This window comes from Podarcis melisellensis, assembly GCF_964234715.1.
Source record: "Podarcis melisellensis genome assembly, chromosome: 6".
NCBI lineage: Eukaryota > Metazoa > Chordata > Lepidosauria > Squamata > Lacertidae > Podarcis > Podarcis melisellensis.
The window spans coordinates 79,102,239-79,128,485 of NC_138538.1; the positions used below are offsets into that span (position 1 = coordinate 79,102,239).

Genomic DNA, 26,247 nt, shown 5'->3' on the forward strand with positions numbered 1-26,247 from the left:
TTTTTACAGTTTTAACAAATATACATAAATATAAGAACATAAGTTAAAGTAAATATTGACTGCATTTCTGAGAAAATGCTGATAAAGAACCCAGACACATTGATGCCTAAGGCCTTTTCATAATTTTAAAAAGGGCTGTTTTCTAAATTATTTAACGACTTATCATTCCTATACATCATCTATATAAAGAACAGAAGCAGACTGTAGTGAAGTACTACCTCTCCGAGTCAAGCAGTTCAGTGGGAGAAGTGTACAGAATTTTAAGTTTTCCTTTGTAGGATGCATAATAAAAAGTAACAAACACTTTAGACAGCTAGTTCAAAACTGTCTTGAAGTTCCAACACTTGTCACAACACTGAAACGGAACAGGTTTAGCAATAATTCAAGTCTTTTCCTGAGAATGAGGTTCCACCTAGATCCCCTCCCACCCCCCAACTAAGTCCTCTGGTGTACAAATGTCAAAAAAGCAATCACAAAAATAAGGGTAGGTTTCAAGTTTGAGCTTTTCCACCTGCTGAAACAGTGCCTTGCTATATCTGTATAGGAATCCTGACAATAAGAAAGAAAAAGAAAGCAACAAGCAAACCTCCAAACAGAAATAACTTCTCTAAAGGAATCAGATGTGCAGCCCTTTGTTAATACTGAAAAAAGGTGCCCCAGTGATTATTTTGTAAATGTTAACATTGCTGTATGTGTGTGGCTCTCAGCCTTCTTGGTTTCAATACACTCAAGATTGTCATGTATCATCATCAATACCATAATTTATATTAAACAAAATTAAATTGATGTCTTGGAAGAAAAATTACTTTGGTCCATATACTGGATGGGAACCTGGTGACACATCAGAATAGCTTTCATAGAGCAGGCTTACTCAATATAATTTTCTTCAAGTTTCTCAGAAGGACTCATACAAAGTGTCTACTTTTAAGACAATTAATACTGTTTTGCTTAGGATTTTGAAATAGCCATCCAGGCCGTAATCTCAGGAAGCAATGGTAGATGTCTGCATTTGTTTAGTGGTGCTATTTTATTTGGGTCACCTGTCATGCCACAGACACGTATCGTCCCCTTTGCTAAATCTCAGAATGTTAAACGGCAGTTTGGACTGAACTTCCTGTTCAGAAGAAAAATGCAAAACACAAAAGTGCATGCAAAGATCTCCCGTCATGCTTCCCTGGATCAGGGCAATGGTGGATTTCTAAATATAATGACAATACCTTTATAAAATAAGTTTCCTTGTGGAACAAGCAATGACAGCCATCACATTTCCTTGCCAGAGGTTAAGACATGCTAGCAACATTTAATCCTGGACATCCTCTCCAAGGAACTTTCCTGGTGCAAAACCCTTTGAAATGAATGAAAGTCAAAAAAAGAACGGATAACTTCATTTCATTGCAAAAAGGTTTGTGCCCTCTGTTACCGGCAGGCCACTTAAAATTTAACGGTGTGGCAACTCAAGACAGAACATTTCTCCAGTGAAGATATAAAGAGCAGAAGCAAATTCCAAAACAAGCATAACACACCAAAGTATAAGGCAATGAATTTAATATATACTTTAATTTCAGTCACTACAGATTTGCAAACATTCAATAATTCAGTGTTTTAAAAATGAGAGGAAATGAACCCTATAAACTGTGAGCACATACCCATCTCCACTCTGAGTCAGTCTTTCATGAGCACACGAATGCATAATCACTTAAGTGTCAGTTTTCTGCAAGTCTTCAATACTGTGTTTACATTCCAGTTGTGCATGATGACAGAGCTTTTCTCTTCAGATCCGAGTTCAAAGAAATCTTGTTGGCAAATAAGAACCTATTTTCTAATAGGCAGCAAATACGAAGTGCAAGTTTGCCACAAACGTGGCAAAGTACCCTACCCCCCTCCGAGTTACTATGCCTTTGTAGGTAAGAGTTTTTTCGGTGTTACTGGTCTCTTGCTCTGCCACAAATGGCTGTGGATGGTAATAGCGTCGACACTGGCAGAGAGCGTTTTAGCAGGTATGTGGCTGAACTGCTTCCTGTCAGAGTTGTACTTATAGAGCCCCTCAATCATCTTCTTACTGATGGATTTGGGGCCTATTCCAGTCAACTTACTGATTTCTTCTGTCTCAGGGCAGTACGTGTACAAAGATCGGAACTGGCAGCCTGAGTCGCGGAAAAGGATAAGGAAGTTGTTGGCATCTGATTTTTCCATTTCCTGAAAGGGGGAGGGGAGGAAAGAGGGTTCAAATTGTGCACAGGTTAACATCCAGTTTATGGGTATTTTCAATGCTCCTACAGAAACTATTTCATGTTATTGAAAATGTAATAGCATTGTGAGCTTGGCTTATTTACACATGTATGAAGGCATCACAAATCCAACAATAGAGATACAACTTTCATATCATGGACCTGAAGTTGCACATTCAGTTGCCATTAACTGTTCAACAGTAAATTATAGAGAAATCAAGTGTTATACATGCATGTGTCAACAAGCGATATAGGGTGCCAAGAGTAATTTTAAAAACTACATTCCTGGTGCACCAGACAGTTATATTCTTATTTCAACTAATGTTATAATTATTTAAAAATCTTTATCATCAGAACAAGCTCATGAGAAGTGTTAGTACAGAATTTCACAGTGTATGTATTCCTATTCTGGCAAGAATATTGTATTAAGGAGATAGCTTAGCTTAGCAGAGGACCCAGAACAGAGGATGAAAAGGAGGTTAGGAGTTTCAGTGCTATGGCTGCACCAGAAATACCATTAATGCACACCATTAAGGTTTACGGGGTCTTGGTAAACAGAAAGACTCCCCTCTTAATTTGCAGTGTAAAGAAAACTGTCCCCCCAACACTTCCTACCTACCCACAACCTGAACTTCAGATTTTCAGTTTCTTCTCTCCCCCCCTTCCCCTTTACAGGTTTGCCTTACCTCTAATATTTTATTCTTCTGACCTTCGTTTACTTTTCCAGCCAAGCAGCAATGAGCCAAGGCATTCTGGATTATATGTTTGTTGGATTTTGCACTGGGTTCTTTGTACAGCTTTGGTCCTAGAGAGAGATTTTTAAAAACATATATATGAATAAATGAACATGGTTTAGAGCAGGCAGAGGCGAGGAACCTTTCTGGCTCTGGGTGCCAGACCTTTATAGCTGCACTCCATGGGCCAAATTTGACAGGTGGCCAGGGCAAGGAATTTCTAAAGAATTTCATTCAAACCAAACACTTAACACTCCAGCTTCTCAATCTTTATTATGGTTGGGGTATTTAACTACCACCTGATACTAAGTGAAGCAAGATTGTAATCTGGTACACTGGCTTGCTGTTTTTTTACTTTTTCTCTCTTACTTACCGGCTTTCCCCACCACCACCCCAAAGCATCTACATGTTCTTGTTTGTAGCAAATAATTCAGCACCAACTCTTAATATACCAACCTGTATATTCTGTAGCAGAAGCCACTGAAGATGTCGTTGATGCATTTTCCCAATCCTTTTCTCCATTACGACTTCCACAACGACTTGGAGATACGAATCCTTCCACAGATTCAGACCTAAAAGTTGCATTTAAACAGGAAAGAAGATTTGGCCAATCTATTACCAAGCATGATTTCACAATGAAAAAAAGGTAGCATTTCACAATGAAAGACCTGAAGATAAAGCACTGTTAAACACAAATATGGAATCAAATGATTTAACAGCACGTAAGTTCTTCCAAATATCCAAGTAGATTCAGGAATGAGTGGGAAGAATGCCAACTGTCCATCAGGCAAAGCTGGCTAACTTCTGAAAAATTGGCGGGTGTTTTCAGCCCCTTTGCCCTTATAAAGCTATCACAAATAAGAAAATCTGAATATGAAAGCATCCCCTCTACTTCATATTAGTCTACACAACTTAGAGAATTTAATTCACTTGTTGATATTTCAGTGGCTTCTTAAAATTAAGGAGAGCTGAATGATTACATTTTTAGAAGTGCCATCCTGTGTGTCACGAAATTAAAAGATGCCTGCTTCTTGGGAGAAAAGCAATGACAAACCTAGACAGCATCTTAAAAAGCAGAGACATCACCTTGCCAACAAAGGTCTGTATATTTAAAGCTATGGTTTTCCCAGTAGTGATGTATGGAAGTGAGAGCTGGACCATAAAGAAGGCTGATCGCTGAAGAATTGATGCTTTTGAATTATGGTGCTGGAGGAGACTCCTGAGAGTCCCATGGACTGCAAGAAGGTCAAACCTATCCATTCTTAAGGAAATAAGCCCTGAGTGCTCACTGGAAGGACAGATCCTGAAGCTGAGGCTCCAATACTTTGGCCACCTCATGAGAAGAGAAGACTCCCTGGAAAAGACCCTGGTGTTGGGAAAGATTGAGAGCACAAGGAGAAGGAGACGACAGAGGACGAGATGGTTGGACAGTGTTCTCGAAGCTACTACGGGAGGCAGTGGAAGACAGGAGTGCCTGGCGTGCGCTGGTCCATGGGGTCACGAAGAGTCGGACATGACTAAACGACTAAACAACAACAAATCCTGTGTGTGTTTATGTGTCTTGTGTATGCCATTCCGTGTGTGTTACTACAGGTTTTGGCTGATACCTAGCAATCTAATAAAAAAATGTACATATCAGCAGAAGCAATTAAACAATTCCCTGCAGCCTGGAAATTAAATATGTGTAGATCTGTTTTGTGGCGACCGTGTACGGAAACGGCTATAGGAACATACTCAAAGTTGGTCTAATCTGAAGAGCCATGAACTATTCTTAATTATGCATTAACTACTGCCTCACTGAATTCACACTGATGTGCCAAGTCACATAAATATGATCATTTCTCTCAAATGTAAATTGGAACTGAATATTTACCTTGGCGTTCTCTTGCCCGATTGCACACTGTCGTCTCCAGTGTTCAATGATGCCAACGAAAGGCTAGATGCTGAGGGGAGATGGGGGGAACAGCAACACAGTGAAGGTGTGAGCCTAGGTAAATGCAAGGAACTTTAAAAGAATGCAGATACAGAAAACAGAGTCTGTGAATTAGATGCACCACCAGGAAATAAAAGTTGCTAAGTTTTCTAAGAAATATTCTCTCTCTTTACTGGCCCTATGAACTCTACATCTGTAAACATTTAATGCGTAATTTTATCCTCGTAAGTCTTTATATAGTAAAGGTAAATGATAGTATGGTTATAGGTTGTTCTAAACATAAACATCACCATGGAGCTCTGTATCAAAAGTATGGAAACCTACTTTAAAAGTAGAGGCAATGTTGTCGTATTGGTCCAGGTCATGCTGACTCAAAATTTAACTATGTAAGGAGTGATGAACCAATCATTCTTTGCAAATTTTCTAATGTGATAACTAGGCATAATGAAAACCAGCAGTCTGGTAGCATTTAACAACCCCTCTCCCCCCAATCTCTGGGCAAAATGTCAAAGCTGGAATGGCAGCATCAAGACTCCTCCTTATATTTATTACCTGGAGGACCTTTGATTGGAGTTTTAGGTGACTCAATATGATCTCTATGAATGGATTTTGGACGTGGCTTCTTTTGTTTGGACATGTGGAGGCGAGGCTTTATGACAATGTCCATATCTTCCATCAGTTTCAGCTGCTTCCGCCTTATATATTCTTGCTTAATAAACTCTCGACGTGCTCTTTCATCTTCCTTCTTCTGACGTTCTTCCTCAGACTTCCTCCTTAGAAATTCAACATCGCCATTAGCAAAGCCATCCTTCTCATAAACGATAACCAATTTTTCTGATTATAAGTTACCCGAATGCCAAGTATCCCTGTTACATTCCCAGAACATACCCTGGTTTCCAAATTTTAGTGTACATATTTTAACTGTACGCTCATGCTAAGCTTTGTGGAGCAATTCACACAAGTACTGGCATAGTCCTAAAGATGCAGTTGAACCAGATTAAGGTAAATATTAAGTGAAATGCCCCTTAGTGCTTCAGTACCACCTAACACTTTAGTATTGTGTACCCGTAAAATTTGGGTTTCTTGGTAATATTCAAAGAATAATTATTTTGAAAGCTTAATATTCCTTAGTTATGCAAGGAATTTATTTTAGAATGTTCACATTTTCACATTTAACTGAAGATCGGACACACGGCGTTTCATTCATTCTGAACACAGGACAGCTGCAAATAGCTTCTCTTTGCGAGTGATTGTTGCAGTGGCTGATGTGGGTGCCTTTTTTGCTCACTGAAGGGGTGAGGCACAGCCACACCAATGTGTGGCCCTGCCTCTTTCAGCTCTTTTAGATGTGGCAGCCATTTTGTGTTATGCCACACCTCTGGGCACCCATTTTGTGACTGGCTTTCTAAAATTTCCAAATGTGTCCCACTGGCCTAAAAAGGTTGGTGGCACCTATCTTAATCAGTTAGTAGAAAGTTTTAAGTGGTCTTAGCATAGGAAACAGTTTGACAACAAGGATCCCTCATAGGGTATAGCAATTAGGCATCTGATTTCTAAATTTAACTCTCTCAGAATGACTAGCATCTACAGTTGATCTTACTTTGTTTCTTCTTTCTTATATTCCAACTCTGCTTCCAGTTGCTGCTTCCGAAGTAAGGTTTCTCTTTCCCTTCTCAATCGCTTCTCCAGCAATGCCGCCCGCTTCACTGCCATTTCGTTTTCAGCCTTTTGATCATCCTTGAAGCAACATTTAGGAAGGAATGGTAGAAGACTTTATCCACAGTACAGCCATTGAACTAAAACGGATTGCAATCCAAGAGACAAATTTGAAGATTGGTCTGAAGCAGGGGTGTGGCACCTGGGGCTTCTAGATGTTGTTGAACTACAACTCCCATCACCCTGATCATCAGTCATGCTGATTGGGGTTGATGGGGCCAAAAACACAGGGACCGACACAGGTTCGCCATGCCTAGTCTAAAGTTACTGAGACAACTATATCAAAATATGCAAGGTCTAAGGTAAAGGGACCCATGACCATTAGGTCCGGTCGTGACCGACTCCGGGGTTGCGGCGCTCATCTCGCTTTATTGGCCAGGGGAGCCAGCGTACAGCTTCTGGGTCATGTGGCCAGCATGACTAAGCCGCTTCTGGCAAACCAGAGCAGCGCACGGAAACGCCGTTTACCTTCCCGCCGGAGTGGTACCTATTTATCTACTTGCACTCTGATGTGCTTTCCAACTGCTAGGTTGGCAGAAGCAGGGACCAAGCAACGGGAGCTCACCTTGTTACGGAGATTCGAACCGCCGACCTTCTGATCGGTTTAACCCACAGCACCACCCGTGTCCCAAGCATGCAAGGTCTAGTACTTATTAAAATTAGATTGTTCAATTGTAGTATTATACCCCACTGGAAGCTGTGCTAGATTAACCACTCCTCTATAAAGGGTCACATTCATCTATGGACAGAGCATGTCTGTATTACACTCAACCGCAATCCTGTAACCTATGATACGGTTTATTTGCAATACATTTGCAGGGAGAAGTGAATACAACTCCACTTGCAGAGGAGCTTAAATCATTTATTATCTGCCCTAGTGTTTTATTTTGAACAATACATGATGGTGAGAAAGGCAACAGAGGTGAGTCATTCCCCAGCTCCTGCCTGTTGCAACTGTGCTTCAAAACAGCTTCTCAAGCAGGTGCTTAGCAAGCTGTTTGGAGCCTGATTGTGAGGGGTGGATGATCCATGGGAAGAGTTAACCAACCACAAGTCACCCAGGTCCCACTCACCATAGACTTTTGCCCACCACCACCAGAGGCAAAAAGATCCTAAATGCATGCTTGTGATGTCCTCGTTCACTTACCTTGAAAAAGAATCCACAGCACACTTTTTGGTCATCTTCCAATTGTTCCTTGTCACTCTCACCCTCTGATTTCTCAACAGACTCTTCTGACTTTTCTGGTGGCTTCAAATCTGTGAGGGAAACTTCTATGAGGTTAGCAGTTTTGGATGCAGGTTCTGGAAATCCTGGTGGGTTCAGCACCTCTTCATTTGGGGTAAGGCAGACAGTTTCTGTAATGGGCTGCGAAAGTACTTCAGACACTGTAGATTCCAGAGGCCTGGCCGGTTGTTCCTCTGGCTTTTCCTTTTCTGCCTGTTCTGCTTCTTTCTCACCTGCTGTTTCTTTGTCAGCCTCTCCCGTTGTATTTTTGATCTTCAAGCGGTTACGTTCACCATCATCTCCAAAACAAACAAAAGATCTAGTTTGAATTGATACCTGACTTGGAGAAAATCTTCTCAAACGAGGAAGGCTGTCCACAGATCGCGGTGCAGTCAAAGTGCGATTCAAAGGTGCTAATTTCAGTTCATTTGGCCTAGGAGTCCTTTGCATTTTACTGGGGAGAGTGGAATTCTTCCTAGAGGATGACTGTGGGGACTGGTGGGAAGATCGGGGAGATTCCACGGAAAATGGGGCAACAGGGAAGGGTGAGCCCGCAAACCTTAATGAAGGCTTCAGCTCCTGAACCTGCTTCTGAGGAGAAGGCTGAGGTGGTGAAATAACCCAAGCCTGTTGCTCCCTCATCTGCATTAGCATCTCTTGCTGAAGTGAGAGGCGTTGCATTTCTTGCTGCAGGAAATGAAGAGAAGAATTGAGCTTCTCAATAGATTTTGTATATTCCAGAAGGTCACTGTCATTTAAGTTTTCTTCCGAGGGGCTCACCAAATTGCATTGCTTTTCTATATCAACCGGTGTGTTGGGGGACTTCAGCCATTTCACGTGAGGATTTTCAGTGCTTGCTTTAATTACCTCTGTGGCCTTGTTTAGTTGCTCACATGGCTTTTGGGCATCTTTTTCTTTCGGCCTACTGCTGTCCGTGAACACTTTCTCATCCTCTGCTCCAGCCGCCTCTTCTCTAAGTGGTGAAATCCCGTCACCTTTCTTTTTCACAATGTTAAGGAACGCCGTCCTTCCCATTTTTTGTCTCTGCTTCGTGAAAGCAGCCTCAACCTTCTTCTTCTGGGCTTCAATCGCTCGCCTCTTCTCTTCCAGCTTCATTTTCAGTTGCACCATTTCAGAGGCCAGTAACTGTGTGGTATCTCTTGCCTGAGGGAGAGGAGACTCCTCAGGTATTTGAGCCCAAGAAACCATGTGAGGAATGTTCAGCTCAGAACCTTCTGGTGTAGTTTTCTGAGAACTGCTGCCACTACTTCTGCTGTCTGTATGATTCAGCTTCTTAAATTTCTGCTCTGCAAAGCTGGTCATTTTAACACCTGAACTTGAGGAAGCACTACTGCCTGCTTGTGATTTGGCACTTACTGAGCTTGGACAAGGGCTCAATTGTTCCTTATGGTTGATGCCTCTGCTATCAAATTCTTGAAGGAATCGAGATGGTTCTTCCATATCAGAATCCAGGCTTACAGTATAGTCCCTCAAGGTTGAATCCTCATCCATAGTCTCTGGAATGTCTGAAGGGACATGTATTCCAGTATCTACTTCTGTATTGTCAGTCATGGGACTGAGAGCACCTTTTGTATCTGCAGAAATATCGGGATTACTCTGGTTGGGTTTAATATTTGAATTCAGGATGCTCATCTCCTTGTTGTGAAGGAAAAACCCATTTGTAATTTGCTCTGGTTGAGTAACACTGGGAGATTTCTCACTATCATGGATAATCTGCAAAGCCTGCTCAATGCTTGGTGTCTCAATCCGATTGCCAAATTCATCGGTAACCAACCTGTTTTGCAGTGCTCCATTGGGCAGGCTGTATGGGTTAATCTGGTTCGCATTCCTTTGATTGCTGTCGGCCTCTAGATCGCTGCAAAATTCTGTATCCTTTTCTTCTTCAATATCTTCACTTTCCTCTTCGCCATTCACAGGCTTGAAGGACAGGTTCTTTCTAACAAGTCTGGGCATACGGCTAGTATTTTGCGCAATGCCTTCGTTGCTGAGAGATCTAGTCATTCCTCTGTTTGGAGTCTCACGGATGCTGTCCTCTTTATCAAAAGAAATGTCAAATGAAACACCATGTGCTGAAGATCTAGAAAGGGAATTAAAATGAGAATGCCATTAAAGCAACCCTCCATTTAAAAGGTTGGAAATATTCCAGGATTTTTATATTGAAAAAACAATATATTTTATTTTATAGCATTAATGCTGGCTTCAAACTCTAGCAGTAAAATGCAATACAAGGTGATAGCATTATTAGCATTATCTAGTCCTACATCCACTGAGCATAAAGATATGGTCTGCACCAAATGTTTGCTCATTTCAAGGTTTGGGGCCCTCCATATATATAGTAAATAAACAAATCCCTACCTTGCCTCTTTTTGATCTTCTGTGCAGCCCTTGTTTCTCACATCTGTTGCCCCTTTGCTAGGGCTTCTTTCTGCTTGAACTATGTGATCCCAGCCAGCCAGGGATCAAGCAGTGAATATGATATTATATCGTTACAGCACTACATAGCCAATCAAGATATGACTACCTGATGTCACTGAGGGCAAACAAAACAGACAGAGTGAGGGCTGTTCTTCTTGGACTGGTCATATAGGTGATCCCAGCCAATGAGATCACCAATTGCCCTCACTCTGAATGGGCAAACACTTTTACCCTCTTTTTGTTACAGTTTGTTGAATGACTGCCAAGCGAAAGGGTGCTTTTTCCTGCAGAAAATGACTTCACATCCATTTGGCTCAGGCCCAACAAAAATCTACCACACAGTTATTTAATCTTCTGTTACATACATGTATTTCTTGTTCTGAATATCTTGAAAATGTCCTTGTGACCATTATATCATTTTTGTAAATATAAAAGTGAAAACCCTTCTCAAAAAGGAGTAGGGATGTCCATTCTCTCTTGACAATTGACAGAAGCAAACAAGCAAGCCAGGAAGAAAGACCCACCACACAATTTGAGCTACAAGAGGAGGCTCCTAAGTGGTGCAGAACTTCCATCTATTTTCCCTTTCTCAAATGCATGTGCTGGGGGACATGTCGTGTTCCTTCTAGGGTAGTTTGTCCATCTTTGGTCCCTACCCTGCACTCAACTCTCGCCAGTGGCTCCTAGACGCTGTCTGCATGGGACAGCAGCCACGCCCTGGGAACAGCTTTGACTGGTTGGATAAACCAGGTGAAGGGTAGCCAATGGGTCTCAAACCTTCAGTGAGTTAGGGACTTTCCCTACATTCAAAGACAGGTTCTGGCAGATTCAGCGGACAAGACCAATAGTGGGTCCAAGGATCAAGAAGGCGGTTTCTGCACATGCTGAAGAAAGAAGTGAGGGGCAGATGGGGCTCGTCAACCTGGGAAGGTAGCACATCTAGGAGAAGGAAAACTCTGATCCTAAACCTCTGCTGCCTTGTGGGATATTATTTCAGGGATGAAAGGGCTAAGGAGTAAACCCTACACAAATGCAGAGTGGAGGCCCTAAGATAGTTGGATAGAGACTTGTACGCCTCCTTCCAGCAACTCCTGATGCCAAGTGTATTGCTTTCACATGTAGCACGTACATGCACAGTATCTGCTTACTCTGTACCATCTTCCACAAATGAGAGGTTATGGATCTTAGAAGTGGGGCCTATGTCTACGGATTTGCATTTATAGAGCTTTTCACTTTAATGATTCTGGGCGACATCCAACAACGCTTGCCTGCCTGTGCAATGGAAATCCACTTGCATAGCAGGACCCCAACACTGGTTCTGGAGGGTCCCCCAAACCTCTGCAGGGTGAGGAGGAAAGATAAATGCAGAAGGCACACTCGTTCATGCTATATTAGATCTTGCTTTGTATGTGTATATGAGTCCTGCAGCTTTTCAGTGTACTTCCCCATGTGTAATCCATGAATGGTTTTTCGGAGCGAGGATATTCAATTGAAGGATCAATCCCCTTGCATCACACAACAATAGGAAATGAAACATTATGGCAATATGGCACCAACTAACCAATGACTCACCTCTTTTCTTTGGGCCATGTCCCTACGTATCCATCCATATAAGACATAGATGTAGATCGTCTAATGCCGCCTATCCAAAATCAAAACAAAAAACATATAAGGGTGAATTCTTTTGAAACTTTTAAAAAGAGGATTAAAAAACTTCCAGTTAACAAATCAAATAGGTGGCTTCTGCTCTTGATTCGATTTAAAGCAGACAGACCACATAAATTAATTTACATCTCATTCAGCATTTTGCAGAAAACTATCAAAGAATAAACATCTATGGCTCTGTACATTACTATCCAGGTAAAACCCTAAGCCAAAGTAGTTAAATTCACTGACATCAGCTACGTTGGGAATGCAACCATTCAATGTACTTCTGTCGACAATAAATAACATGAATTGTGTTTATGCCATTAATACTCCTCCCCTATTTAAAAATATGCTTTATTGTGGAAAAAAAGAGATACACAGAGATGTGAATCACAAAAAAATTAGTTCTGCAGAATATTCCCACAATAGTCTATATTACTGCTTGCCTATGCCTTGTACTTTAAAAATATACAAAATGGTTCAATTGAACTTGAAAAGTGTGATTCACTCATTCCTACTTCTCTTGCTCCACTTTTTTGTGTTAATAATGGATAGCAAGGGAATAGAGTATCAGACTATGATGGGAGATCCAGATTCAAATATCCACTGAGCCATAAAACTCCCTAGGCAACATAGCATCAGTTACTGCCTTCATCATAAGCTACCTCTCTGGGCTGTTGCAAGGATGAGGGGGGACAGAAAATGAAAATGTATATTGCATAAATAAAGCTTTCCAGGATAGATCTAACATAGGAATCTGCCTTATATCGAGCCAAACACAGACCATTAGTCCAACAAGGTCAACTCTGTCTACTACACTGACTGATAGCAGCTCTCCAGGATTTCATACAGGTGACATTCCCAGCAAGGGAATCATGCCTTTCCACCCAGGCTTGCAGCAGCTAGAAGTCTGCCTGCCAGCCTGCACACTTCCCTGGCCGCTCCTCCACTGTTCTGGGTGGCCTGATGTGACACACAGCCTCCTTCGGAAAGGGATGGGGTGAGGCACCAATACATCTCCTTGCCAAAGCTGCAAAGCATGGGGAGCAGTAATATAGCTCCCTGCCAAGGGTGCAAGGGAGCCCAGGTACGTGTCAGGAGCCAAAGTCAGGTGAAGGTGAGCAATTAAAAAAAACACCAGTGTCAGTGAAGTTAACTTTTTATTCAAAGAAACCAAAACAGTCTAGTGATCCCAGCAACTCTTCCCAATAGCTCTAGCTCCAATGAGACAGTTGTGAGGAATGAAGGTCCCTGTTTTCCAAAACAGCCGCCTAAGTCCCCTCCTCTCCAGGGCTTTCCCCCCAAGAAATCAGAGACTATATTGGTGCGCAACCAAACTCTCCTCTGCTCTTTTCGTTTCTATGTGTGTTCTGGGAGACCAGTGGGGAGGGGAGCTGGTCACAGCAGGAGGGGAAGACTCCCTGTCTTCTTCAGCAGCCTGCCTCCTCCCTGTCTCCCGGCCCCACTCCTCTCCAGCCTCTGGTTCTGGACTACTGTCTGTCACATCCTCTTCCTGTTCACTAAGCCCTGTTGCCTCTTCAGCCTCTCTTTTCCCAGTCTGCTCCCTCTGACCACTCATCACCATCCTACCCCCACTTTCTTGGGGGTTCCCCCAGCTGGTGCCTCCCACCACTCTTCTGCATCCAGTCAGTGCATGACATCACACACCTGATTCCCAGCCCTACTTGGAAAACCTTGGGAATTCAACATGGGATTTTGTACAAGCAAAGCAGCTGGTCTACCACTGTGCTGCAACCCTTCCCCTTGTAATTCCAATAGTCTAATAATTCTCGGCACTCATATGTAGCACTCTGTAGTTTAACACTTAAAGATAATGGTTGGGGAAAAGGTTCCCTTCTTCTGGCAGAAGACCAACAAAGGAAGGGAACATTTGGATAAAACAAATCTGAACAGGGCGAAAGCAGAATCTCTCAGCTTTTTGCTATTACCTGGAGCAGGTGTATAAGGCTGCTGGTGAGCATGGCTAGCAGCTGGAATCTGATGAGATGGTGGGAAAGCTGGGCATTCCACACTGCAAACAACCAAAAACAGAACACCACGGTTAACTTCTTCTAATTTAAAATCTTGCAGCCCTGAACATTTCAGGAGACAATATCATGCTTTAAACTAGGCCTGAAAGCATGAATTTAGTGCAATTAAAATATATTTCTAGATTTGAAAGGTCAAATTTTAACTGAATCTGTTATCATATGGAAAGGTATTCAGTAATACTTGTATTGGCACAATAATTTGTACTTCTGTCTCAATTCAGTCAAAGAGCTAAATATAAATTTCCTACAACACCTGAGTTATCTGTGGCATCTGAGGGGAACTATTATCTTCATTACAGAATTTCTTAAAACATCACATAACTGCGATACTATGGCATTTTTAGAAATTTTAATTCCATCTATGAACTGCATGTTCCAAATAATATATTCGGTCCTAGTAGTGTTACAGTGTTTATAGCTCACTTGGAGAAGAGAAGCCATGGAGTAAAGTGAAATTCTCCCTCAGTTTCTCACAATGCCACATTACTTTTTCACAGGTGTGAAAGGCTGCTGGAAGAAAAACTGAAACCCGCCCCCCATGGAGGCACAGCTGATTGTGCATTGCTCCTTGTATCACAGACGAATCTTATGGACACCACCAACCAAACATTTATAAAGGCTAATTGACTTCCTGCTGAATAGAACACCAGATCCTTAACAAACAAGATATTTGGGCCCTACAAGGCTCTATTAATTCCACTAGCAAGTTTATAAGCTGTCTCAGTGACAAAATGAGGACTTTGTGTCCTGACACTTGGAAGAAAGAGCTTGTTGTGGTGGTGGTTTGAAAATAGCCTCGCTATGGTTGGTATTAAAGCTTGTGGATAGGTTAACAATAATAAATAAAAAGAGCCAAGCCAAAAAAGAAGAACTGTTGAGCACTGTTGTTGTTTTTTAGTTAAAACTAGCCATATAAATACCTACAAAAAGGAGGTTGGGAATTATACCTGGCTATCAGGTCAGAATCGTGTGAAACTTCTGGATAGTTTCTTCTATTGGCATTGGCAGCAGGAACAGAGGATGCTTCTTTTGCAACATCAGCTAAAACAAAGATTGACATTTTATATATTATAGCTGTAGAAGTAAAAGTCAACAAAAGAACAACAGCCAAGCTGTGATCCGTAACATCAGAAGAACAAGCAAGCTAACACCATACACATCCATATAAATAACTAAATTTCTTAGCCACAAAAATTTAAAGCAACCAGTTTGACACAACTTTAGAGTAAATTCATGTAAGAACCAAGACACAGGCAAAGCTTCAGTTGGTTTAGAATGCAGCAGCAAGGGTGCTCATGACAATGCAGCTGTGTGAACATATTAGAACATTTGCATGGGTTACCAATATGCTCCTGGGCACAATTTCAAATCACCTGCTACCTAATTTTTTTAAAGCTAGCAATGCCAGGGATTGAAGCTGGGACCTTCTGCATGGAAAGCACCTGTGTGGCATTACCACTGAACTACGGTCCCTCTCCTCAAACCCTGCCCAAGCTCCTGCTGCTATTTGCACTTGTGGAAAGGGGGTTTGAGAAGACATTTGCCTGTGTCTGGGCAGATGCAGCTAATGTGACTTCCCATCCTCACCAACTGTAAATATGACCCCTATTTTAAAACTAGTTGCTGGCCAGGGGGTTATGTACTATTTTAACCTGACATCCATGGAGCGCACATAATTTAGCATAAGCAGGTAAGAAGAAAGGTTACCTTGAGGATGAACTACAACTCGAGGCTGAACGAATGATGGCTTCACTACTTCAAACCACCAGAAGAGCTCTGCCATGAACACCAAATAATTGCTCTGTAAATTAGAGATGGAAGCTTAATTAGAAGTAAAAAACATAGAGATGAATTGAACATCGTGCCCTTTAAACTGTTCTATCAGCACAAGAACTTCAACTTGCTGGGCAATATGATCTCCTTTCTACTCCCCACCCGCTGTTCTGGAGATTCTACACACACACACACACACACACACACACACACACACCCGAGCTGATGGCGGGGGAGGAGGCAGAAAGTTGCACTGCACTAGTGAGGCTTTATGTGGTTGAATTTGGTCCATAGAGTATAAAGAAAATACACCTTTCTAGAATTGAGGGAAGAGCACATGGTTACAGTATATTAAGTGTCTCCCCCCCCCCAAATTGTTGCATCTGTTCTGTACTAAAAAGCAAATCCATTGTCAAAACAACAACAATGTTGTATGCTTTATATGACAACTACCACAAGAGGCTTAACACTACACAGTACTGCTAAAAACCACATGTAGAAAATTCCCCAAGCCAATGTTCAAAATGTAATCACTTGGGCACATCTTTGAAGATAGCAGTAATGTGGCTTCACGAAATTTGCTTGTATTCTTGCATGCCATGAACTTAATGTGCTAGCAGGTTCCTCATATGAATGTCAAAGCCATAGCCTGACGGACTGACTGGACTACAACAATAAGTGATAGAAGCAGGGAATAGTAAGCAAGGATAATGGTACCAGTTTTGAGGAAGAAATGGAAGGTTGAAATGCAAAGTCTGTCATAATTGGGAGGCCCCAGACAGGACTGAAGGAAGAAACCACTGCAGGGGGTCCCATTCTAGAGGAACTAGATCCAGTGGTATCTGTAAAATTAATATGTTGCTATGGTTTTTGCCCTGCAAGTAAGAACATTAAAATCCAGGATATTTTTCAAAAATGGCAAAGATGGTACAATTTAAATTACTGTTCATGGTTTACGTTCTTTTTCAAAGACTGAGTAAAATACTTTACGATTCTGGTCAGACTACTAAATAGCTTCTGACTATACCATTTTGTATTCATTAAATACAGATAAATGGCTTTGGGTATCATTTCCCCTCCTGGCCACAAGATGGCAATAAAATGAAAGACTAAAGCGCTATATTTCAGCTGTCAAATGAAGCAATTAGGGTAACTCCTTACTGTACTCCTACACCTTTTACAATACAGTGTTATCTTGGTTCTCGAACTTAATTCATTCCGAGAGTCCGTTTGACTCCCGCAACCATTCAAAAACCAAGGCACAGCTTCTGATTGGCTGCAGGAGTTTGGCTTCCAAAAAACATTCACAAACTGGAACACTTCCTTCCAGGGTTTGCGGCATTCAGGAACCGATTTGTTCGGCAACTAAGCTGTTCGGGAACCAAGGTACGACTGTACATACGTCCTTCATTACCATGCCATGTAACAGTACAGCCATTCATCAACATTTTACTAAGAGCATATTATATTTTAAAACTGAAAGATGACAGAAGGTATAAAAGAACACATAAGTGAGGAAGTAGCTGGAGTCAAGATGAGATGAAGGCCCCAGTGAGGTACTGTGTATCACTGCCAGCTTGGTTGGCACTAATGCAAAAAAACCCAAACCTCCCATGTATAGCTCCTTAGGGTGGAAGAGAGAAGAGAATGTACAGTCATACCTCATGTTACATTTGCTTCAGGTTGCGCGTTTTCAGGTTATGTCCCGCGGTGACCCGGAAGTACCGGAAAGGGTTACTTCCGGGTTTCGCTGCTTGCGCATGGCATGCGCAGATGCGCAAAATGATGTCACGTGCATGTGCAGAAGCAGCGACCCACGGGTTGCGTTCTTTTCAGGTTGCAAATGGGCCTCCAGAATGGATCCCATTCGCAACCAGAGGTACCACTGTACTATTTATTGGTCCCAGATACCAATGCCTTCTCTAAGACCATTGGTTCATCTAGCTCAGTTCAGTGGTACCTCGGGCTAAGTACTTAATTCGTTCTGGAGGTCCGTTCTTAACCTGAAACTATTCTTAACCTGAAGCACCACTTTAGCTAGTGGGGCCTCCCGCTGCTGCCGTGCCGCCGGAGTACAATTTCTGTTCTCATCCTGAAACAAAGTTCTTAACCTGAGGTACTATTTCTGGGTTAGTGGAGTCTGTAACCTGAATCGTATGTAACCTGAAGCGTATGTAACCCGAGGTACCACTGCATTGTCTTCCAAGTGTCACTCTACACTTACTGTCAAAATTTCAGATGGAGGACGTTCCCAGTGCTACCTGGAGCACTGAACCTGGGGCGTTTTGCATGCAAACCAGATGCTCTATCACTGACCTATGGCTCTTCAGGAAACTGGATATGGTCATGGAGCAGCAGGGGAGGCCAGACCAAAACCAAACTTACTATGACCCAAGGAAGAAATACAAGGAGCTAAAACTATAGCTAGGACCATCCCTGACGAGGTTGAGGAAGGACTGTTCAACTTCTTCCAAATGTTTTCAGTCGCAATACATGATGACATCATAAAGAGATTTGAGCACACTGCAAAGTAAACTAGCTGGGAGTTTGGAACAGGCAATTCTTAGGACAGATTGACTCTTACTTAGGACAGAATGATCCTCTACTGCTCAGAAAGTTGGTGCACTGATGCTCATGCTTAGGAGCGGACTAGACAAAGAGAACAAAAGCCTTATGAAATGGGCTCACATCCCAGAATGTGAAAAGAAATGAGGAAAATAAGCTTGGTGTAATGATGTCAGATTTGGACCTTTATCATCTGTGTATAATAGATCCTCATGACAGTGTAATAATTGGTCAAACCTTCTAAGAAGCAGTGGCTAAATATCAGAGGTATTGTTTTTCCCCCTTATGGTATACCGTGGGTGAATGAGGAAGACCTGTGATCCAGCCTTTCTAAATATTTAAGGAAATTTGATATAGCTGCTTTGCCGGAAACCTGAATGCGCACAAAAATGTGATTAATGGGTGTTTAGTATACATGCTAACAGCGGCAGCACCCATAAAGAGTGGCAGAGCAACAGGAGATTTAGCCCTTTTGATAGCCACAACATTAAGGCTTATAGTAACTCTTTTGTTTCAGTACTCTTCCAACCCTGTGTTCCCCACTATATGATAATTATTCTGGGACCAATTGGAGGCTGATTTACTAAATCTGCAAAATTAATATTCTATTGCAGGTGATGTATAGGACTTACCTCTGTGTAGACAAAGCTAGGACTGTGCTGTTAACTATCTTAAATCAGTCTGGAGAAAGAGTTTTTGATCAAAGAAGATGGGATGAGTAATCAGAACCCAAAAGGATTGTAAAATAGATATGCTTTATAGTTCATTCTGTTAAATAGTTTTAATTTAATTATTCTAAATGGGAATTCTAAGGAAGGTTTTGATAAGGCGTTTACATAGTTAGGTCCCACAGGAGTGAATGGAGTTCTTAGGACTTTATGAGTGAGAAGAATGTCCAGAAAGTGACCAACAACCACTGTTGGTTCAATTTGCATTAAATGGCAAAACAATACTTTTGCCCTCTGAACAAGGCCATAAAATTGAATCAGTCCAAACTACAAGACACAAATAAGGACCAGTGTGAACTGGTCATCATACATATTTTAAGCTGCATTTTTTATAAGCCTGCAAGCTGCCCAGAAAACCAAGTTAAAGGAGTGGAATATAAATACAATGAACAGACAAATTCCTTTTTCAATTACTGTGCAGGATGTTTGCTGCAGGATAAGATTTATAAATATGAAAAATAAGGGGGGAGGGCTAACTGATTTTTTAAAAATGCTTGACATCCAGAAACATAGCTCAAACACACACACTACCCCCTCCCCCACTATACATTTCCGCAACATCATGGAAGACTGTTTTTGAGCCTCAACATTGTAAAAGCCATTGGCTCTGTTTGACTGATTTCTAAGCTCAGCTTTGAATGAGCCTTTGCCCATGTCTGCAGTTCCTTTGCTCTTCTCTTCTGGTTGCCGCAGTAATTTCATGCAAGCTACAAATGGCATTGGAATGGGAGGGGGGAATGCTGCCTTTGATATTAAAATGAACAGGAATATTTTCCATTCAAGAGAGAAAAGAGGTGGGAGATAGCACTTCAACATTTTTTTATTGGATAAAAAAAACACATTATACTGAACCAAGTATTTCATGCAATATACAGGTCAGGCTCCAAAGTGCTGCTCAGGCAAACTTAAAGGGTTTGCACTAGCCCCATGGCATGTGCCGCAGGGGGACCAAATAAATAAATAAATAAATAAATAAATAAATAAATAAATAAGTATTTAACGCTTTGAACAAGTTTTAAATCTTGTTCAGATCCTGCCTATGACATCTACTGAGCCACCTATTATCACTCTATACACCATACTATCACTCTATACACCATACAGTATTTGACAACATTTCAAAATGCTCAGTAATTTATTTAACACTAGAGGGCAAGGTTGAGATTTCCAGTTTTACTTTGCAAGCATATTCCAACCTTCATTATTCTCTATAGGCTAGCCATTGACTTAAATGTCACAAAAGATGAGGTCACAGTGCACTAAAGGAACAATCCCTTTATTCAACTACATTAGTGAGAGCTTCCAAAGGAGTTCTCATCCTTTGTTAAACATTTTGTAGTGCAGCACACTCCAGCCTTCTGGATTGCTTATTGTATGGGAGTCTTACGTTCCTATTTGGATGGCTGCTTCCAGAAGGAGGTGCTGGAGGACTGTGGCTTTGCCCCATGGTTTTTATGCTATGGTTTTGTGCGCTTCAAGGCGCTGCCTTGTCCCCTATCTCGCAAATTGAAGGGTTTAATTTCTCATATTCAGATGAGGCCATGGATGTGTTAAAACTAGTGCCTGTAACTGAAGCTCAACAGAAACAAGATAGAGGTACTGCTGGCGAGTGGCTTGCCTGACCTGTGAAGTGTCAGTCAACCATTTCTGAATGGTGTTGCACTCCCCAGAAAGGAACAAATTGCGGTTTTCCAGGTTACCCCTTAGTGTTGGAGGCCCAAAAGGTTTACATGGCATAATGTACCTGTTGTAACCTTGACAGGGATAATCCGTCCCACCACACTGTTTTATGCGTTGGTACAAAACAGAGTAGAGAGATGACCAAACAGGACTGTGGGAAATGGACCACACTAGTTTTGAATCAGTTACACAGACTACCAATCTGTTTCCAAGCACAATCCAAAGTGCTGATTCTTATCTTTAAAGTCTCTAAATAGCTTAGAACCTGGGTTCCTGCCCTTTTCCAACAAACTCATGTGGACAACGGGGCCAGCAAGTGGAGGCTGTTCCATGTATATGTCATTGGGTGAGTCGTATGGTATCACCCAAACAGGACTCAGGATGTGTTCTTTTCTACTTAGACACATTGGTTACAGAACAATTTTTCCAGGAAAGCTCACATGGCACAGTCTGAAGGTTTTCCAAAGCCTGGTGAAAATCTTTATCTGCCTAGGCTTTTTACTTTGTTGTTATGTCAAGACTGTTCGTTGCTTGCTAGTTTCTTTTTTAAAATGATGATGATGATGATGATGATGATGATGATGGTGTAAAACACTCTGAAAGTCTTTGAGCAGTGGAGTAACAATAAATTAGCAGCTAAGAGACTGAATGAATCCCTTGCTTCTGCCATGAATTCTCTATGAGGTTTTATTCACATCACTTTTCTCTCACAACCATACAAGAGAGATAATTTTATGGAAATCTCTTCCATTTGAAGTCAGACCATCCCCACGGAACACCTGCTACCTACTGTAGACTTTTTTTAAAAAATATATTCCTGCAGGCATTTTAACTGAATTTTGATTTTATATTTCTAACTGACTTTCTTTATTGTATTTTTGTACATCACTTAAGGGATGGTTGTAGTGAAGCAGTATATAAATTGTTTAAATGAATAATTCTTACAGGGCTGTTTTCAGAATTAGCATAATGCATGTAAAGCATTTAAATTTCATAGTACAATACATATAAATTCTAAATATTATTATGGAAATGTTAATTGTTATAATCAAATAGCCTTTGATATTTTTCAGAATGAATGGGAAACAGGTAAATTCACTCCCCTTAGATCTGGCCACGTTCTCATGTACTGAAAGTCACATGTGTTAAAGAGACATATGTATATGAAGCTCAGTAGAAAGGTAATTGTGGATTTATAATAGTTATGTTTGAGATAGTGGATATGAATCCAAACTACTACAATTCTTTTCTTTCAATTCTATGGCTCCATAAAACGCAAGTAAAAGACAGGGTGAAATTCAATGAACTGCTAAAGAAATCATTCTGCTGTCACAATGATTTCTCCTTGCACAACAGAACATTCTCTTACTCTTCTGCCCCTTACCCCGCCCCCCTAAATCTGTTCTAGGGTTTCTCTCAACACTCTAAAGCAGATTTGGGGACAGAATAGGGTGTATGTAAGAAGGTGGAGAGGGGGGGAAGACCAGCTGCACAAGCGAAAGAGTTGCTCTTTTCATGCAACTGTCTTGTTGAATTCCACCCACAATATCTAACCCTGGAAGAACACACACAAGCCTAAGAAATGTTTCTGGGTTCCTTTGCTATATGTACACTTTCAGACACAGATGCAGGTCCTGAGGTATCAATGATGTATTTTCATATCTTACAAATGGGAATTAGGGCTTTCACAAAAGGTATGTCTTCCAAAAGCAACACAGAAAGCATACTGTATACTATGTGTAATTTCATCCCTCTGCCAACCAAACAAGCTTGATTAGTCCGCAGTAAATCTATAGATTTTAGAAAGGACAAATAATGTTTCATTGACACAAGCCCTAGTGAGGAAACAGTTGTAGCAGCGGCTACTTTTTAAAACAGATAAATCATCTTTTAAGAAGTATACCAGTGGACTGTCTTGGCTTTCGGTCAGTGAAGCATGCATTATTGTACCTGATGCATCTAAAATCCGGCTGACCGACTTTCAAGAAAAGTGGGTTCAGACTGGAGCTCTTTGAACATTAATGTTTCATAAGAAGTTGATGCATAGCAGATACAGGAATTCAGACTATTATGCAGGGCTCAGTAACATGTATGCTTCTTTGGCCAGCAGAGAATTTAAAAGAAAACTCCTACAACTGTCTAAAGTAGGACATGTGTTACAAAGAAGCAGTTGGAAAATGATCCAGTTTCTTCCTCCTTTTGCTGATTCCCTTTGAAAGCAATTAACTCTCAGTGGCTAAACATGACCTACTTCACAGTGCATAATGGAAAACTGCAGAGATCAGGAGAAAAAAAAATAACTTTAATGCATAAAAACACCACATGCATACCTCCTTAAGAATGAATCAAATAACCTGCAATCTACCAGGTATGCAAATCACAGGCATGAGCTGCATTCTGATTTTTCAGTCTGCATTTTCCAGTTCCAGTCTAACAAGGTGGGAAATAAGAGGTTTCTCAGATCACTGGTGGACCACAACTGGTTTGATGGAGCACAAGCTGTCAAAAGCTCCCCTGACATACAAATGTATCCCAAGGATTCCTAATGCTATTTAACATCCCTAGCATTAAAGGAATCTACCCTCTCTTTAAAACTCCACAAAATGATTAGATGCTCACTGGTTCTTTCTTAGGGCCCAGGCTCTGCTCTCAAAATCTCACCTTGGAAACAAACTGTTTGGAGCGTAGATCATTTCTTTGAGACCAGGCTTGGCATGTAACCAGAACTTTACTATATCTCATTCCAATCCTATGCAAACCTGGGAGGACGGTATGTGGGCACGGAACCACTGCTAATGTTATCAGGGTGGTTTTGCTGAATTGCACTCATATTCAAGCCTTGGCAAATAAGCATTTCAAGTCCTGGTTCTGCACAAAGCAGATCATCAGGGACGAATCAAGTTGTCCTATTGTTACAAATCTTTCAGTCCACACGCGGATTTTTAGAAAATTACTCATTAAAATGATTGAGGCAGTGAATTGTGAATTTAATAAGTAATTAAGCAGTTATGTTTGCTATTTGAAAAAGTGGAATAAGCTACACACAAGCAAATGCAGTTTATAATCCATGGACATAAATTATCCTGGTTGCTGTTGGATGCTCTCTGCACCAAGCCTAACTGCTAAAGGCAGAAATTGTATGCACTGCAATCTGCACATACTGCAGATTTGATGTAAGCCAGTTCCCCGCTAACAAGAAGTGGTACATTCCTTAGAGGAGTAGTAAAAGAAAACAACACGAGAATAGCAACAGTGGATCGAAGCAGTCTGGGTGAGCAGGGTAAGGAAGAGAGCGAAATCAATATATATCAAGCTATGAAAGCAGGTTGCGTCCTTATATGCATTCTCCTCAGAAATTCAATTAAATCAGATCAATTAGAGGTTATTTTTTTCTTTTGCCCATCAAATTATTTTTAGGCCTACACTCCAAAAATGAAGTGCTTAAAAGGTTTTAATGTTCCACTGGCCATGACTATAGGCCAGAATGATTTTTAAATTGTTATTATTATGGTGCTGCATTAACTTTGAAGCACTACAGTATTTTAATAGGAAATCTTATAGTGAAATCCTACGGATTTCTACACAGAGGTATGCCCCATTGAATTCAATTGGACTTATTCCCAAGCATGAATAGGATTGCAGCCTGAAACTGAGGTAACTAAGACATTCAACTGCATCCAAGAGATATTCCAGGAAATCTGTAAAGCCATCTATGATTGATTTTATTCTGTTTACAGAGCAGCTCAATTTTACACATCCTTAACAGAACTCAAAGCACCAGCTAAGAGCTTGGGAAGAAAACCTGGCAACTCTTTCTGCTTAATGTTTACATCCAAGCACGTATTTGTTCTGAAAAGGTTGAAAAAACATAATTGAAACTCAGTTCCAAGAACTATCCATAACATTGCTTTGAGGGGGTGGGGAAGCAAATAGTAAGCTCTCAAATTAATGTATCAAAGTACATTTAGCAAGATCTAGTCACATTTATATCATAATGTTAATGCAATAAGCTAGTAAAATCCACTGCAACAGCAAGCCCTTTTACATCAAATCTAATCTACTGTTGCAAGCTACTATGGCAAAACAAGTCAACTGGAACAAACAGAACTAAAAGGTATTTTCCACTGATTTCAATGTGGTTTAGTTTAGTTTATGGAGGATTTAGATATACTACAAAATCCTGACTCTACTGAAAACAGTGGCTAAGTTTCAATCAGATGAGGAAAGCTGTTACTTCTCTGTGTAAACAGATCTACAGAGCAATCCTATATATGTCTACTCAGAAGAAAGCCCCTCGAGTTCAATGATATGATTGTGGCCTTACTGAAAGAGGTTACTATCATTAATGGAGTGGATACCCAAATATGTTAAAAGGTAAAGGTAAAGGTACCCCTGCCCGTACGGGCCAGTCTTGACAGACTCTGGGGTTGTGCGCCCATCTCACTTAAGAGGCCAGGGGCCAGCGCTGTCCGGAGACACTTCCGGGTCACGTGGCCAGCGTGACATCGCTGCTCTGGCGAGCCAGAGCTGCACACGGAAACGCCGTTTACCTTCCCGCTGGTAAGCGGTCCCTATTTATCTACTTGCACCCGGAGGTGCTTTCGAACTGCTAGGTTGGCAGGCGCTGGGACCGAGCAGCGGAAGCGCACCCCGCCGCAGGGATTCGAACCGCCGACCTTTCAATCGGCAAGTCCTAGGCGCTGAGGCTTTAACCCACAGCGCCACCTGTGTCCCAAATATGTTACTTAACAATAAAAATAAAAATGTGTTACTGAAGGAAATTACAAACAAAAAACGTTAGCTCTTTGGGTAATCAAGTTCTATCCATACTTTCTTCTGAATAGTCACTCTGAAACAGTTGTCGTGCACAGAAATATCTGCTTTGGATCCATGAATACCAAAAGAGGGAGAAGACACTGAGAAGAGATGTGGGGAATCATGTGTACACCCTGCTCCTAAGCCTGGCTGCATGCTAACCACAGTTAATCACCTCACAGTGGAATCCAATAGGAGTGTAGATTCCCAATAGATCCATGTCCGATCCACACATCATTCTGGGGGTTGTAGATCAAGTGAGTCAGTCAATTTCCCTCACTCCTGCTCAAGGCTGTATTAGCTAGATTCACCTGAATTAGCTAGATTTTTTAAAACTGATAATCAATCACAGTCAGTCCATAAGAAAAGAAGACTTTGGAGTCGTCTTGCCCAAAAACGGCAACTAGACATTCTGTTTTGGCAACTGCAACCTTGGTTTAAGGAGCCATTTGGTGCCTAGCTTTATATATATAATGTCTGCTCATGGCTTCCTGTGGAGAATTACTCAAAGACACCACAGGATTCTTTTTTACCTTCACTGAAGAAGCAGCATAGAGCATATCCTCAAGTGTAAAATGGCAACATCGATTCAAGTACTCCTGACAAAATTCCTGTATCAGTTGCAGGTTATACAAGCTGTCAGCCAGTGACATGGTTTCTTTAAAACATATATCTATAAAACAAAGAAAAATATGATTTAGGCATTTTATTAAAAC

At 41.3% G+C, this 26,247-nt stretch overlaps 1 protein-coding gene across 2 annotated transcripts in view; it reads right to left on the minus strand.

Annotated features, from left to right (window-relative positions):
* Positions 1 to 1,528: 1,528 nt before the first annotated feature.
* Positions 1,529 to 26,247, minus strand: part of CAMSAP2 (calmodulin regulated spectrin associated protein family member 2) — a 74,932-nt gene continuing 50,213 nt past the window's right edge. For both annotated transcript variants that reach the window (XM_081914802.1, XM_081914803.1), the window contains 12 exons: positions 26,065 to 26,204; positions 15,678 to 15,771; positions 14,918 to 15,011; positions 13,869 to 13,951; positions 11,845 to 11,914; positions 7,759 to 9,934; positions 6,496 to 6,632; positions 5,448 to 5,668; positions 4,836 to 4,905; positions 3,419 to 3,534; positions 2,915 to 3,033; positions 1,529 to 2,196 (listed from right to left, as the gene is read on the minus strand). In XM_081914802.1, the coding sequence (XP_081770928.1) occupies positions 1,891 to 2,196; positions 2,915 to 3,033; positions 3,419 to 3,534; positions 4,836 to 4,905; positions 5,448 to 5,668; positions 6,496 to 6,632; positions 7,759 to 9,934; positions 11,845 to 11,914; positions 13,869 to 13,951; positions 14,918 to 15,011; positions 15,678 to 15,771; positions 26,065 to 26,204 (3,626 nt within the window). In that variant the 3' untranslated portion in view covers positions 1,529 to 1,890. The remainder of the gene's footprint in view (positions 2,197 to 2,914; positions 3,034 to 3,418; positions 3,535 to 4,835; positions 4,906 to 5,447; positions 5,669 to 6,495; positions 6,633 to 7,758; positions 9,935 to 11,844; positions 11,915 to 13,868; positions 13,952 to 14,917; positions 15,012 to 15,677; positions 15,772 to 26,064; positions 26,205 to 26,247) is intronic.